We start from the raw sequence: 15,899 nt of genomic DNA, 5'->3' as shown, positions 1-15,899 counted from the left end.
GAATATAGAATAAGAGAAGAGAAAGAAGAGCGGCTAATTAAATTAAATCAATTATTACCACTGATTGTGAATCTGGTTGGGATAAAGGCCCGCAGCCACAGGGGGTCCCCAGGACTGAGTCTGAGAACCCCAGCAGTAAGCCAACTGGCTACCCATCCCTCACTGGTCATACTGACCACATACAGAGAAGGCAGTCCAGGCCAGATATTCACTATTAACCGGTGGAATTGGTCCAGCACTGGGAACAGACTTCAGTGACGCCTCTTCACCCTTCTGTTATGACCACGTGTTTTACAGCCTGAAGAAGACATTTAGTTTGAAGAGATGCCCAGAAGACTGAAAAAAGAACAAAATGCTCAACATCCTTGAACATTTCTACTGTGTCTGTTCAATCCTTTCTAAATTCAGTTTATGGGGTCCACGTGGTATGGTGGTGCAGTGATTAATGCAGCTGCCTCACAGCTCTGGGTTACTAAGTTTGAATATCTACTCGGTCAATATCTGTGTGGAGTTTGCATGTTCTTCTTGTATGTATGTATGTATGGTTTTCTCCCAGGATATTAGGTTGAATAGTGACTTATTTATTGATTGATTGATTGTGCCTTAGATGTTTGGCAAATATATTAATGTGCAATGGACTGAACTGGCATACAATCCAGGATCAGTTACTACTAAGTTACTCTCCAACTCACTGCTTTGTTTGGGAATAAGTGTGTTTAAAACTTAAACAAATTAATGACTGTGATGGACTGGCGTCCTATCAAGGGCTGTTTAATACAATGTGTTCAATGCTGTCGCGATGTGGTGTGGTCTCTCCCCTTAGCCTATATTGGATTCAGAAAGTATTCAGACCCCCTTTAGTCTCTACACACTTTATTTGCTGTTGCACTCCAGATTGTAGTCAGGTGTATGTATTTTGTTTTAATTCTTCTTGAGATGTGTCAAGAATTTGACTGGAATCCACCTATGGAAATCTGAATTGATTGGACACACACCTGTGTACATAGAGTCCACAATTCACACTGCCTGCGGTGGGCTGGCACCCCTGCCCGGGGTTTGTTTTCCTGCCTTGCACCCTGTGTTGGCTGGGATTGGCTCCAGCAGCCCCCGTGACCCTGTAGTTAGGGATATAGCGGGTTGGAAAATGGATGGATGGATAATGGATAAATGGAATTCACACTGCATGTCAAGATGAAGACTAAGCCATGAAGTCCAAGGAACTCTCTGTAGACCTCTGTGATGAAATTGCGGTAAGGCATAGCTTAGGGCAAAGGAATAAAACCATTTCTAAACCTTTGAGTGGACTCAATAATTGTGAACTGTAAGAATTTATCCACCAGGGCTCTTCCTAGAATTGGTTATCTGGCCAAACTGAGTAACCAGACAAGAAGAGCCTTGGACAAGGACCCAATGGCCACTGTAACAGAGCTTCAGACGTCCTCTGGGGAGATGGGAAAACCTGTCAGAAGAAAGACCATCTCATCAGCACTGCATCAATCAGCCATTTATGGTACAGTGGCTAGATGGAAGTCACTCTTGAGTAAAAGGTATATGATGGCATTTAAAGGACTCTCAGAGGAAAGGAAAGGAAAATCACATCTCTGGTCTGATGCGACAAAAATTAAACCTTTTTCAGCAGAAATCCAAACACTATGTCTGGCAAAATGCTAGGCACTGCTCATCACCTGCCTAACGCCATTCCTAAAGTAAGCACAGTAATGAAGAGTCATGCTATGGGGGCACTTTTCTGTGGCAAGGAAAGGGAGACTGGTCAGAACTGAGGTAAGGATGAGTACAGCCAAATACAGAGAGATCCTCAAAGAAAACCTGATGGTACACTGTCTCAGTCTGGGGCAACAATTCACCTTTCAACACAGCAATGACCTGAAGCAAACAGCCAAGGTAATGTTGGAGTGGCTTCAGGAGAAGTCTCCAAGTGTTGTTGAGTGGCTCAGCCAAAGCACAGATTTAAACTCCATAGAATATCTGCAGAGAAACCTGAAGATAGCAGTTTGCAAATACTTCCTATCCAATCTAACAGGGCTTGAGAGGATCTGGTGGGAATAACAGGATAAACTGCCCAAATTCAAGTGGGCAAAACTTGTATTTTATCACTTAAGGAATATAGCTTGTGACCACCAGGGGGCACACAGCTCCCCAAATACCCAACTGCACAGGCACAAGTGCAGCACAACACAAGGCTCTATTATTTCAATGGGAAATGCTTTTTAATCGTTTCCCACCTTCAGTGCACAGTGCATAGTACACATCCCAGTAAAACACAGTCCCAAGCAGACTGTACTTTGTCTTTCTTCTCTCTCTGTCTCCTGCCGCTTTCACTCCCCCGGCAAGCTTCATCCTTCTTCCTCCCAACTCTGGCTCCCTGAATGGAATGAGGCAACTCCTTTTATAGAGCACCTGGAAGTGCCCCAGGTGTCCTGTGATCTCCTTCCAAGCGAACTTCCGAGTGTGGCAGCATTCCTGCTGAGGATGGCTCAGCCCTTTCCCCTGTGCCCACTGGTGGTGGCCACAGGACCCAGCAGTGGTGAACTTCCATGCTCGTAATCCGTGGCAAGCCAGGAGGGCTGCCCTCTGTCATCCCAGTGAAGGTATTCCCCATACAAGCTCCTTCCCTTAAGAAGGCGTCCCTCCAGGTAAGAGTCCCAGCTGTCCATCACAACCTGAAGTTAGACCTCTTATAACTTTACAAGACGCTGAAAAATTAGTTCACACTTTTGTTTTCAGTTGACTAAACTACTGTAATGCACTCCTTACAGGACTACCTAAGGAAGATATCAATTGGCTACACTTAGTGCAGAATGCAGCAGTCAGAATCTTAACTAGACAAAGAAAATCTGAGCACATCTCACCAGTCTTAGCGTTGTTACATTGGTTACCCGTCTCATTTAGAAATACTACTAATGGTTTACAAAGCCTTAAATAATCTTGCACCGTCATATACTTTGGAATGTCTGTCCCCTTACACTCCAAGTGGTAACCTTAGATCTTCAAATGAAGGTCTGCTTATAATTCCAAGAGCCAAGCTTAAAAGAAGTGGTGAGGCTGCTTTTTGCTGTTATGCACCTAAAATTTGGAATACTTTATCAGAAGAAATTCGCCAGGCTGTTATTGTAGAACAATTTACAAACTGCTTAAAACCTATTGTTTTAAAATGACTTTTTTCATAGCTACATTTTAGATGTATCCCTATTAGTCTACATGGGAACTGAATTATCATTTTCCTCTGGGTTCTGCAATTCCCTGCTAATCTCTACCATGCTCTGCTGTCTTTTCTACTTCTTCAGGGGTGGCAATCTGCACCACCACCACCACCTGATCAAGGTACCATGTTGCCCCCTCTGTTTATGGATTGAATGGCAGGTGTCCCAGATGTTCACATGACCACCATCATCTTCAATTTCTACTGAATACTTCTATGAATGAGAGAATTCAAGTTTTGATTTTTAATAAATTTGCAAACCTTTCAGAAAACATATTTTGCTTTGTCATTAGGGATTATTGATTGTACAGTGATGCACAAAAACGACAATCTATCAGTTTAAAATGATAGATAGATAGATAGATAGATAGATAGATAGATAGATAGATAGATAGATAGATAGATAGATAGAACTTTTATAGTTAGGAATATACAAGGCCATCTTTAGCATATAGCTGATAACATGCAAATTATAGGCAAGTAAACTTACTTAAAAAGTTAAGGTAGGATGGTCAAAACATGAAAAATAGAATATATTTATGGTGCTGAGACTCAGGGTCAGAGGCTGCTTTCTAAAGAAGTGTCTGCATACTTTAAAGCACATCGACAAATATTAGTGTAAAGTGTCTTTGTTGTAATGGTAATCTTATGGCATCCCTTCTGAGATATGTTGAATAGAGTTGCACTAACAAAATACTTGGTTATTTAACCCAGTTAGAAAAACATTGTGAGCATATGCATCCAAGAAATAGATAGATAGATAGATAGATAGATAGATAGATAGATAGATAGATAGATAGATAGATAGACTTTATTAATCCCCAAGGGGAAATTCACATACTCCAGCAGCAACATACTGATAAAAACAATATTAATTAAAGAGTGATAAAAATGTGGTACTGAAAATGAAAGGGTCTGAATACTTTCTGAATCCACTGTATATTATTGGACTAAAAATTCAAATTTCTCTGTGGATGTAAACTAATTAGTAGACCAGGAAAACAATGCTAACTACGAATATGAACAGCAGGTGGCTTGCCATCATTTGGTATTTTTTGTGCTGGTCTTTTGCAGCATCTCCTTTTTCACACCTCTGGCACCCCGAGCCAACAAGCTTCTTAATCTTCAGATGACGGGAGCTACTCCATTCCTGCAAAAGGGCCTGTTGAAGTTGCTGGTAATTGGCAGACAGGCAGTCACAATTCTTGATGTTGCCATCCCAAAGTTGCTTTGTCAGGTTCAAGTCAGGACAGAAAGCAGGCGAAGACAGCACCCTCACAACCACATTCAATCCTCATAACAGCTGTAACCACAGCAGTGGCATGTACACTGCCATTGTCTTGCTATTGGGTCAGATGTCTAGGAGGAGTAAGCAAGAGGGCCTCAGGCAGGCCACCTTACTTTAAAGTCAGCAGCATGGAGCATGAAGCCTATGCCTCATTGTCTCATCATTGTATTTGTTGGAAATTTCTGCAGCAGTATTGAAGGCCGATTTGAAACAATCTCTGAGGTTGACCAATGAGTCTTGTTATGATATGGTCACTGGAGGGTGACAAGATTCTGGATGGATATCTGTTCTGCTGGATCATCTTAACTCACTATGTCTGGCAGCACTGTCATGTGACATGCCTTCCTATGGCATTCCAATGGTGCTTTGTCTTTTGTTTCCACTGTCAGTTGAAGTATTATGGTATGCACACAAAACTTGCTAAGGGTGACTTTTGTCTTGTTGTGACCTAAGGCTTTTTTTAAAGGTGACCCACTCAGACATTGTTTTACCTGGACCTCAGTGGTTAAAAGGCTTTCGTGTGTTAAGCAAATTCCAATGCCATATTGCCTAAACTAGATTTCTGGTCAGAGAACTAAAAAAAATAAATAAATTTTTATTAAAGTAACCGAAACAGAACAAGAATTTTCTCATTACTGAAAATGTTCTGTTTCTGTTTCCATTAGTATATTCAATGGTATATTCAATGGCCACACGTTCCCACAGAAAAGTAGTGTAGCATAATGTTTAAGGCGTATGATTTTAAACCTTGAGACTCTGAGTTCAAGTCCTGTTACTGACTATGGAAGACCATGAGCAAGTCACTTTACCTGCCTATGTTCAACTGGAAAAAAAACATACAGGGTGAGCCAAAAAGAAGTACCACATTTCAAACATTTATTCTACAAAAATGCTACAAGATAAAATAAATGTCATTATGACACAAAAAAGTGTATACAAAATAGATTTTTTTCACTGTGTTTTAAAAATGATGTCTTCAAGGTGGTGGCCATCATTAGTGATAAACTCCTTGAGATGATTTCTGAATGCTCGTATGACTCGTTCAGCTATTTCAAGGGAAATAGCGACGATTTCATGGCGAATAGAGGCCTTGAGGGATTCAAGGTTTTGAGGTCGATGTGTGTATACCTTTGACTTGAAAGAAACCCACAAGATGAAATCGCGTGGATCGAGATCAGGCGATCAGCTTCCCCGGAAACATCTCCCTCAAAACTTGCATGGATCCCTGCGCCGTATGAGCTGTTGCTCCATCTTGTTGAAACCAGGCATCCACCACATCCATTTCTTCCAGCTGGGGCCGCAAAAAGTTTTCTAGCATTTCAATGTAATGTTCTGAAGTGATGGTGATGGTGCTCCCCCTTCCTAAAAAATGTAATGGCCTACAATGCCAAATTCCACAACCACACACCAAACTGTAACACGCTCACTGTGCAGGGGACTCTGATGAAGGGTTGGTTTCAGCCCAATAGCAAAGGTTTTGCTTATTTATGCAACCATTCAAATGGACATGTGCCTCATCATTGCACATCTTGATAAATGGTTTGCAGAATGTTTGCACACAACTCTCTATGGCTCTCCCAGTCTCTCTCAGTGAGTTCCTGCACTATCATAATTTTGTATGGATGTAAATTAAGGTCCTCATGCAAAATCCTCCTCAAACACATGTTGGGAATGCCTAAGGCAGAAGCATGTTTGCGTGCTTCATGTCTAGGAAACTGCAAAATTGATGCCCTTATAACTTGGATGTTTTCAGGCGTTCGTACAGTCCAAGGACAACCTGGAGATTTTCTGTTCAATGTTGTACCTGTCTGTCTAAATTTAGCCAACCACTGAAGAATTGTTTTCCAATTTGGGACATCACCATTAGTAGGAATGCTGAAGTGCGTTTGAAAGGCACGTTGTGTAGTGATGATGGATTTGTTGTTTTGAAGAACGCTTCAACGGCAAAAGCACTTTGCACACCGGACCAAGGCATGTTGCCAACTGAAAACTACAAGGGATTGCCTATCAAAGACCCCCACCCCAACCCACTCGGCTGCCTTTACCTCACGCAATGACCTTGAGAAATGTGGTACTTCATTTTGGCTCACCCTGTATAACCAACTGTATCTCAGAAGTTATTAAGTCACCTTGGATAAAGGTGTCTGCCAAATAAATTTATGTAAGCGTAATATGCATTAAATCGTATGGACTGATGCAGCAGCCTTGTAGCCAATAATTCATTATCACTGCCTATTATATAGATAGATAGTGACAAGAAAACATTCTTGATCATTGGTTCACATCATTGATAGAACACAAAGGCTCTCAGGACCCCAAACATGTACAGAATATAAGAAACATACTTATCAAAAATACCACAAACACATATCAAGCAAGATGTTTTTCTTGGCCTGTTACCACAGATAAGCTAATGATTCTGTGTTCAGGTGAAGCTTTTATAGTTAGGAATATACAAGGCCATCTTTAGCATATAGCTGATAACATGCAAATTATAGGCAAGTAAAGTTACTTAAAAAGGTAAGGTAGGATGGTCCAAACATGAAAAATAGAATATATTTATGGTGCTGAGACTCAGGGTCAGAGGCTGCTTTCTAAAGAAGTGTCTGCATACTTTAAATGTAAAGCACATCGACAAATGTTAGTGTAAAGTGTCTTTGTTGTAATGGTAATCTTATGGCATCCCTTCTGAGATATGCTGAACAGAGCTGCACTAACACTAACAATACTTGGTTATTTAACCCAGTTAGAAAAACATTGTGCGCATACAGTATGCATCCAAGATGTAGATAGATAGATAGATAGATACTCTATCAGCACTGAATTAAGACATAAGTTCACAATAAACAATTACAATATATAACTCTTCTTCCTCTTTTCATACTTCTATGTGGGGTTGTTGCACCTGTTCATCCTTCTCCATACAGCTCAATTCTGCACCTCCTTCCCCTGTCACAGCCTTTTTCTTCATGTCTTACTTTACTTTATGCACCCACCCCACTTAGACCTCTGTCACTTTCTCTTTCCTGGTACTTCCATTCCCATCACTCTTTTGCCGACATACTCTTTGTCTCTCATCACATGTCCATACTACTTAAATCTACTTTCCTGTACTTTCTTAGATATCTCTTCTGCTTTTATTGTACATCTGAGTATCTCATTTCTTATTCTGTCCTTTTTTATAACTCAACACATCCATCTCAATATTCTCATTTCTGCCACACTCAACCATTTTTCATGTGCTCCCTTTACTACTCATGTCTTGGCACTATACATCATTGCTGATCTTACCTCTGTCTTAAACATCTTACCTTTAACTTTCACCTTTATTCTTCAGTACTCCTCATACCTTCTTCCAATTGTTGCATTCACACAGCCCTCTGTATGATATCTCTGCACCTAATTCTCCATCTTGGGCTACCACTGCTTCTAGATATTTAAAAGTATCCACTCTTTTCAATAGCTCCCTCTGCAAGCTAACTTCAGAATCCTGATCCTCATTAAACCTAAAATATTCTGTCTTCTTTCTATTTATCTTCAATCCTCTATCTTCCATAGCCCTTCTCCATTCTTCCAACTTCCTCTTTAAATCTTTCCATCTGGGTGCTACACAACAGAATGTTATGAGCAAAAAGCGTGAAACGCCAGACAAAAATCCATAACCAGGTTAAAAAGGTAAATACTTAAAGACAATCCCTGGTACGAAAACACAAAATAAAAACTAAATATCCATATTTACAGGGAAAGAATCAGAGCTTCCACTGTTAAATGCAACTTCTGATATCATTCCTTTCTTCACCATTTCAATTCAAGCATATGAGCTAGTCTCAAACTTTCCGTTATGTGACAGCCCGAGTGCGTGAACGTGCACGTTTGTTAACGCTCGCGCTCACGCGCCACCCATCCGCCGTCTTCCCTGTCAGGTGCACGTGGGCACGCCGCCGCGTTCTTGTCGAAGTTTTTCGACGGAAGTGACGCGCCGATGACTATGGCGGCTCTCAGTCCGGTTCCGGGTTCGCTGTGAAGTGAAGCGGGTTGAAGTGGACTTTCCCGGTGGGGAGAAGGGGGGGGGTTCGAAAAGAAAGAAAGAAGAAAGTTTTTTGCTGATTTTGTATAAGTGGCGGCAGCGTGAGAAGAGTCGAAACTGTTAGTTTTTGTTTTATTATTTTTTTATTAAGGTTATTAACGTTTTAATAAGTGTGATTTTAACAGTGCGGCCCGGCTTGTTTTTTTTTTTTCCTTCTTCCCTCCGGGTGCCGCTTTTGAACGGTACCGGTGGCTCCCTTGCTGGCTGGAGGAGCGACCTGAGGGGGGTGGCGGCGGTGGCGGCTCCACTCCCTGTCTCGATATTGCACTCTCCCCGGGCTTCTCGGTGTCCCTTTCCCCCCCTCCCTCCCCGACTTCTCGACATGCTTAAAACCCGGCAATGTCTCCTCGGGATCCGCACTTTCCTCGGGGTCACGTCCCGCATCTGGGGCTTCATTCTCTATGTACTCAGGAAGCACCTCCGCACGGTGAGTAAAGCACTTCGCTTCACTTTCTTTTTGCTCAGTGTTTGTGAGTGTGTCGTGTGTGTGTGTTATTTAGCTTTTTGAAAAAAGAAAAAAAAAAGTGAGTTTGTAAAAAATGTAAAGCCGCCGCGGCTTGGTTCAAGTTGAAGAGCTGGCATCCTTCTTTATGTTCGCACACAAACAAGTTGATGTTTGTACAAGTTGTGGGACTTGTAGTGTAAAGTTGCGACCACAGAGCCTCGTCTCTTCGTCTATCATGGGACGTCCTTATGAACGGCTAAAACGGGCACTAAGAGAGATTTGAAGTTTACTTTTGGCCTTAATACCTAAGTTACATTTCCATCAATTGACTAATATTTGCCTTTAAATAGTAAAAAGGACAAATATTCGTTAAGCAATACGTATGCATTAACTCGTGTGCCTTTATGTATACGGTTGGTTCAAAATAAGTGGAAGTCTCACTCTCTTATAGTGGACTCTCTAAAGGTGTTTTGGCATTAACCATCGCTGAGGCCAAGGGTATCTACAACATTTTTATATATAATTAGCCTCTTTATCTTACTCAGTAGGATCTCAAGAAGCATTACAGCTCAGTGCAGTAAAATGTTGGATCCAACTGTAATTTTTTTTTCTTGAAAATACACAGATTAAAGCTGTGTAGTGTGAGGTTACAAACGCTTTTGACTGCTTATGACATTTTCTTTTATTAATTACATCATGGCCATCACCTTTTGGCACTACAATTCCACAGTTATGGTACACAAGTTGAAAAATGCCTTTATTTTTATCAGCTTGTTTTAGTAGAATCCTATAATGTGTATTCTAGCTGGTTTGATATATAGGGAGAAACTAAATACACTAAACTAATTTGTTTAATAGATGCCAAATACCGGTATATGCTTGTGTCAAAAGTGGCTTGCATATCATAGGTGTTACAACACATTGTGGTTTGGTTAAGTCGACTTTTTTTGCCCAGGAAAGTATGAAACATTGGCATTGCAAGAAAATATACAAAGACATGACAACTGAACCGGTGTTTTCATAAGTATAAAGATGAATAATTACCTTTATGTAGAAGTTTAGTGGCATCTCTCCAACAAATGGAACTCAAAATGCTTATAGCTATAGTAACAAGAGTTCTTAAACTTGTGTAATAAGAACCGTTACATTCCTATTTATTGTCCTTTTTGTGTCTAGCTATAATTTTGCCAGAATATGTTTACACCGATCCAATGTCCAGAAAGAGATCCAGTATCAATTTTTGTGCACAAAATTCAAATCACCTTTTACTTAGGTATTTTTGGGTTGACAAATGTACTTAATGTGATGTGATCCAATCACAAGTGCAGGTTTGTAACTTGGTCAGGTGCTCTTAAGTTGTGACGGGATCACTGAAAAGACATGTTAATACAAGTTTTAAAGAGGGTCTTTCTATTTTGTAAGCAAACTTGAAAAAACAAAAGTCCTGCTCAGCAAATGGGCACCTTTATATGATGCCTTTTTATAGCAAGCACCTTCCTTGGGCACAAGTATAGATGCATAGTATCACTTCAGCCATGTATCCATTTTCTAACCAACCTAAGCAATGTTCGCGTCAGCCCTGAATGGGAAGTCAGTATATCATGGGGCTTATTCATGCATGAACCAATGGTCATTCAAAATGGGGCAAATATTTGATATGACACTTAACAGAAGGATACGTGCGATAAAGGGCAAGAAAACTCTTTAAGATGGTTGACCCATCAAGCAAAAGATTGAAGGAATACTTTGTTGGCTTATTTTTTCTGATATAATAGTGCTATCTCGATTTATCATTATCTTTAGTTGACTGATCTTTTGCAGGTTGACTGACTTGCTTAGGGTCATTTTATGTTTAAAGCAGTTATTGAAAAAGTAATCTTGTGGTTTAGGGGCTAGTTCCTTAGCCTATATGTCTCCCTGACTATGACTTTAGTGTAAATGCTGTATGTGTTTGTTTTAGAAATTGATAACCTTGTTCAATGATGGTGCACTGGTACAGATTGATATTCTGTATTTCTGATTAAAAACACAAAAGAAAAAGCTTAACAACTGTAAATGGGCCTGGTCTGTGCCCTGGGATAGAGGGCATCCCCTTCATGGGTTGGTTGCTGTTCTGTGTGTAGAGGTGTCTGGATATACACAGTGAAACTAAGCTGTAAAACTGGATCTTAAATCATTTTGTATGTATATTATTTTCCATTGTACCTTCAGCATAATTTTAAAATATCACATTGAGCAGTGTGGCTTTGTAGATAAGGTATTTCACAATAAATCGCAAGGCTGTCACTTCAGTTGCCATCACTGACATACTGTATGACCCAGAGCAAATGAGGTGACTTTTCAGTGCACCAAATTTAGAAAAATAGAATCTGTTTCAGTCCTGTAAGTTGTTAGACATATTTGGTTGAAAGTACTAGGTAAATAAATAAACAGTATTTCATTTGGTCTAAAGGGAAAATGCAATTGTTACATAAGCTCAAGAAATAGAGAAATTAGCTGAATTGGATGAGCTTTGTTGGGCTTAATGGCCTGTTGTCAAAATTATTCTGTTTTAATTATTAGCATACTAGGCCCCTTCAAGTTCGATCTCAATTCAATTTATTCTTAAACACACTTTATATTGCTATACAGTAGTTATAGATATATTGTGGACAAAAAGAATTGCAGCATAAACACAAAACATTATGACAAGGTCAACAGCTAACATCATGCTATAAATATAGTGTATTCAAAAAGTTAATAGTTTCATTATGTATTTCTACATATAAGTATTACAGTAAGTGTTATGATGCACCATTCAAAAACATTTTATATAAAAATATTAAGTCTATAGTAAACTACAATCAGTCCAGTATATCCCAGAAATTAAGATTCATTAGTCTTCAAACAAGACTTATAGAGTGGTTTTTAAGTCGAAATTGCAACTCTCTTAATAATTTTAAGTAGGCCTAATTGAGGAAAGGATCATACTGCAGGCCGAAAGTTACTTTTTTTGTCGGGGGGGGGGGGGGGACAATGGGGTAGTAGTAGATCTCTAAATTATAGGCCAAGTGCTTCAGAGAACACCAAAAAGAGAGCGAAAATCGGAAAGACTTTGCAAAGGCAAACATAATTATTGCAGTCATGCTAAAATTACAAGTCCTTGACCTTGATGTAAATGCTGAAACTGATGGGGCTTATTTAATATTTAATCCTCATACTTTGTTGTGCATATGTTTTATTTGCTCAGCTCAGTGTGAATTATATTTGTCTTGCCAAGAGTTGCTCTGGCTGAAAAGTACAAATTGTATCTTTGAAGAATCACTGTGCCTTCATGTATTGTGGTCATTATTAATGAATCAACCTCCAAGTTATGTTGCACTCGTTTAAAGTAACTTTCTAGTACATTGCTGTGTTATAATTGTTTGCACACACTTTTTTTTATAATCGGTTTTATAAGTTCCAATCAATGTGAATTTTAACGCGCATGCACAGGGCTACAACTGCACCCCGACTCCTCCCAGAATTTTTACTTTTTGAATATGCAAATCAATATAAGTAACTCCTTCCATTCACTGTTTTGTTAAAAGGCAATGGCAAAAGCACGTTAGAATTTCAACAAATAGGAAATGGAGGGCCTGCTTAGTTAAGGGGAGGCACAGAAAAACATATTTGGTGGCTTAAGCAGTGTTATAAGCAACAAGTGTAAATTGGAGTGGCACAGTGTGCCGGAGGTACTCAACAGTTCAAGTTCCAAAAGTCACACAGTGCCTGAAATAAAAAAAAGAAGTTGTCACGCATCAAAGTCGATGTAAAAAGGTGATTCACAGCCCACCATCTGAGTGTCAACACCACTGGAGGGGGTAGCGGAATTCCGGGGCTCACACTGTATGAGCAGCGAGGTGCTGCAATTCTTGGCGAGACACTTATACTTTACCAGCGGGTGAGGGGGAGTTTTAATTTTTTTTTTTCTTCTTACCATTATCCATACTTGTGTAAATAATTTGCATGTTTAATAAGACGAACAAGCAGGCAGAAGATGCAGTATTACTGTTTATTCTGTTTCAGAGAATATTAAAAGGAGATGCGACTCCAGGTAGTGATGGTGCTGCTGTGCTGAGCACATCTTTGGGTGCTGGCTGCAAACACACCCCTGCCTCAGAAACCGCTGGGCAACCATATGGCTGTGTGCTCACGGACTCTTTTCTGGAGTCACAAAATGCAGTAGTGGATTCTGTAAGAGATGTGTGGAAAGGAATTTGGAAATGTAAATTCTGTACTATGTAATATTGACTACAAATTAAATGAGTTGGTTAAAAAATAAGTGCTATATCTGATTACCTGTTTTTACAATCTGCTAATTACATTCAAACAAAGTTGTAATCGGTTCGATTTGGATGATCATTTGGTGGGTCAGGTTCATCATACCGTATCTCTTTAGGCATGGGCAAGCCACGATTGTGTGCCACATTATGCAGCACGCTACATGCTTGCACAATGCGAGACGTATTCTTTGGGCTACAGAGCAGCACTCTACCAACGGCCCTTAAGCTGCCCTATAGTACATTCTACCACTGCCCGAGCCTGAGAGCTAAAGTCATTATAACGTCCCTCTTGTTCAGTCAGTGGGTTGGCGAGTGGGGTGAAAAGCCATTTCAGCGGGTACCTGCTGTTACCTAAGTAATCATGTTATATGGTTACATCATACAGATAACTTTTTTTTGACCAAAGGGATAATATTAAATATCTTAATGAGAAGCCAGCCATCACACACAACAAATTTGTTCACAACACTACTATTCCTCAGAATGAATGAATCATGAGTTGAGCTTGGCCATCTCGCTTCAGCTACAGCATTAGTGTAATGCATTTTCGCATCACAGATAATTTGCACATTATTCGAGTGCAAATGTTTTCTATTTACATAAGCAAATTCATACTCTAAAGGCGACTATAGCAATGTGAGTGCACTCGGTCGCTCTGATTACATTTGGAAAACTGGACATTACTGCGGCAATGTGCTGTATCAGCTCGTGCTCCTAACCGCTCTCTGTCCCTCATGCCTACGTGACCACACAGTAATACCTGAACTATTCCGAAGCGACGTTTGCACTGTTTTGTGTTTTTTTTTTTTCCGTTTCTCACACCCTCATACACCATTATTGTAAGAGCATCCTTTATCTATGATGGAGCATTCGATCAGAAGAAAATGTGAAGCTGGTTTTAAGTTAAACGTCTTTGAAGTAGCAAAAGAAATTGGCATGTTTATCTTACTCTGTGTGAGCTTTCTCCTTTGATTTCAGGTTCCTTTCACATTCTAAAGCATGATGCTGACTTTAAATTGACCACTCATTAGTGTGTGACCAGATGGGCAGAAGTCCAGTGACCTCATGTCACTTAGTGCAGTGATTCTCAACCACTGGGTGGGTCGTGAGTTGCTGTCATTGAGTGTGATAGTGGGCTGTTGAATGTTTTGCAACAGGATGCCTAAATGATCCGCATTGCTGTGCTTTTGCAGGCACTTGATAATTATTGATTCACCAGAGGGGAAGTTCAGACATTGATACTTGTTTCACCAAAAGAGGCCCCCACCTCCCCTCAATTAATCAACTAAAAGAGGAGAAACTGGGTTGTGACACCATAAATCCTAAGATACATTTACTTAGTGTGTTTGCACGTGCTTTACTCACAGAAAGGTGGTTCTAAAATTCCATGTAAGCCTTTATTCCAGTTAGAGAAACCAAAAACTTGATATCTGAGAAACCAGATTTAAACATGTGGATTTCTCTGCTAATATCCCAGTTACTTGCCATGTAAACTCTTATCTGGGTTACAGTTAAGGACTTCATAATCTGCAGATGTCCATTGGACTATTGTCAGCCAATACATGTCTTTTGCTTTGCATTTGCTTACAGCAGCCCGGGGTAAAAAACTATGGAAGCCTCCACAAATTACATTTCTCGAAACAAACAGCCTTGATGGACTAAGTGGTTTACTCTTGTTTGTCAAATTTATTCTGTTCTTATGTTCTCAGGCAATCGCATTATTTCTTCCCCTGGTTGAGGTAATCTCTCTCAGTATTTCAGAAATCTCTAACTTTAGGTTGATGAGCTGAATGTACAGTGCTATGATGGGGAGCACAATCATAAGTGTAGTAGGGTAACACATTAAAAGTAACATGCATTAAGTAGTTTTATTACTGTTTAAAGTAATGAGCAACCTAATGTAATGCTTATTTTATTGAAGAAAAAATGTATGCGTTATTCTTATCCCAGCAGTTCTGGGAGTAAGGCAAGAAGCAAACGGTATTGATATGCCAGTCCTTTCATTTCTCAAACGTGCAGCCAAGTAGAAAAGAGTGTGCTGCATGCAGTCCACTAGCAAACATATTAATAAAGTTTAAGTTTAAAGTAGTTTTAATGCAACTTTTTGCTGTTGATCTGTTGGGACAGTGTGATCAGGCAATGCATTGTCCTGTTTTCATACTGTGATTCTTGGGGGCTCAGTTTGGGGATGTGAAAGGGGGATGGATGTTACTGCACATAAAGGACTAAACCTATTTATAAAGAACACGAAAATTCTTACATTTAGCTGTGTTCTGTTCAGTTTCAGCATTGCATAACTATCATTTTTTGTAAGTAATGGGTTATATAACTAAGTTACTTTTAAAAAGTACACACTGCTCTTGAGATACAGGCTTCATGCTTGTTTTTGGATTCATGATGGCCATTGATGTGTAATCGTTTTGTTTTTTATTGTGCATGTTTTGATGTAGAAGTGTTTTGGCAAAGGAGAATTCCATAAGTAGACCCTCGCATGTGATCAGGGGTTTTTAGGAAATCAGGTTTCTGCCTTAAGTAGGATTTCCTTACCTTATCCT

General features: G+C 39.8%; 1 protein-coding gene across 1 annotated transcript in view; it reads left to right on the top strand.

Annotated features, from left to right (window-relative positions):
• The first annotated feature begins 8,431 nt into the window (after positions 1-8,431).
• LOC114649028 (CTD nuclear envelope phosphatase 1A) overlaps positions 8,432-15,899 on the top strand; it is an 85,209-nt gene continuing 77,741 nt past the window's right edge. Inside the window, exon 1 of the mRNA XM_028798438.2 lies at positions 8,432-9,022. Coding sequence (XP_028654271.1) covers positions 8,918-9,022 — 105 coding nt within the window. The 5' untranslated portion in view covers positions 8,432-8,917. The remainder of the gene's footprint in view (positions 9,023-15,899) is intronic.

Source organism: Erpetoichthys calabaricus, chromosome 3, assembly GCF_900747795.2.
Source record: "Erpetoichthys calabaricus chromosome 3, fErpCal1.3, whole genome shotgun sequence".
NCBI classification, from domain to species: domain Eukaryota; kingdom Metazoa; phylum Chordata; class Cladistia; order Polypteriformes; family Polypteridae; genus Erpetoichthys; species Erpetoichthys calabaricus.
The sequence above is the reverse complement of the archived record's forward strand: the minus strand, read 5'-3'. Positions and strand labels throughout refer to the sequence as shown.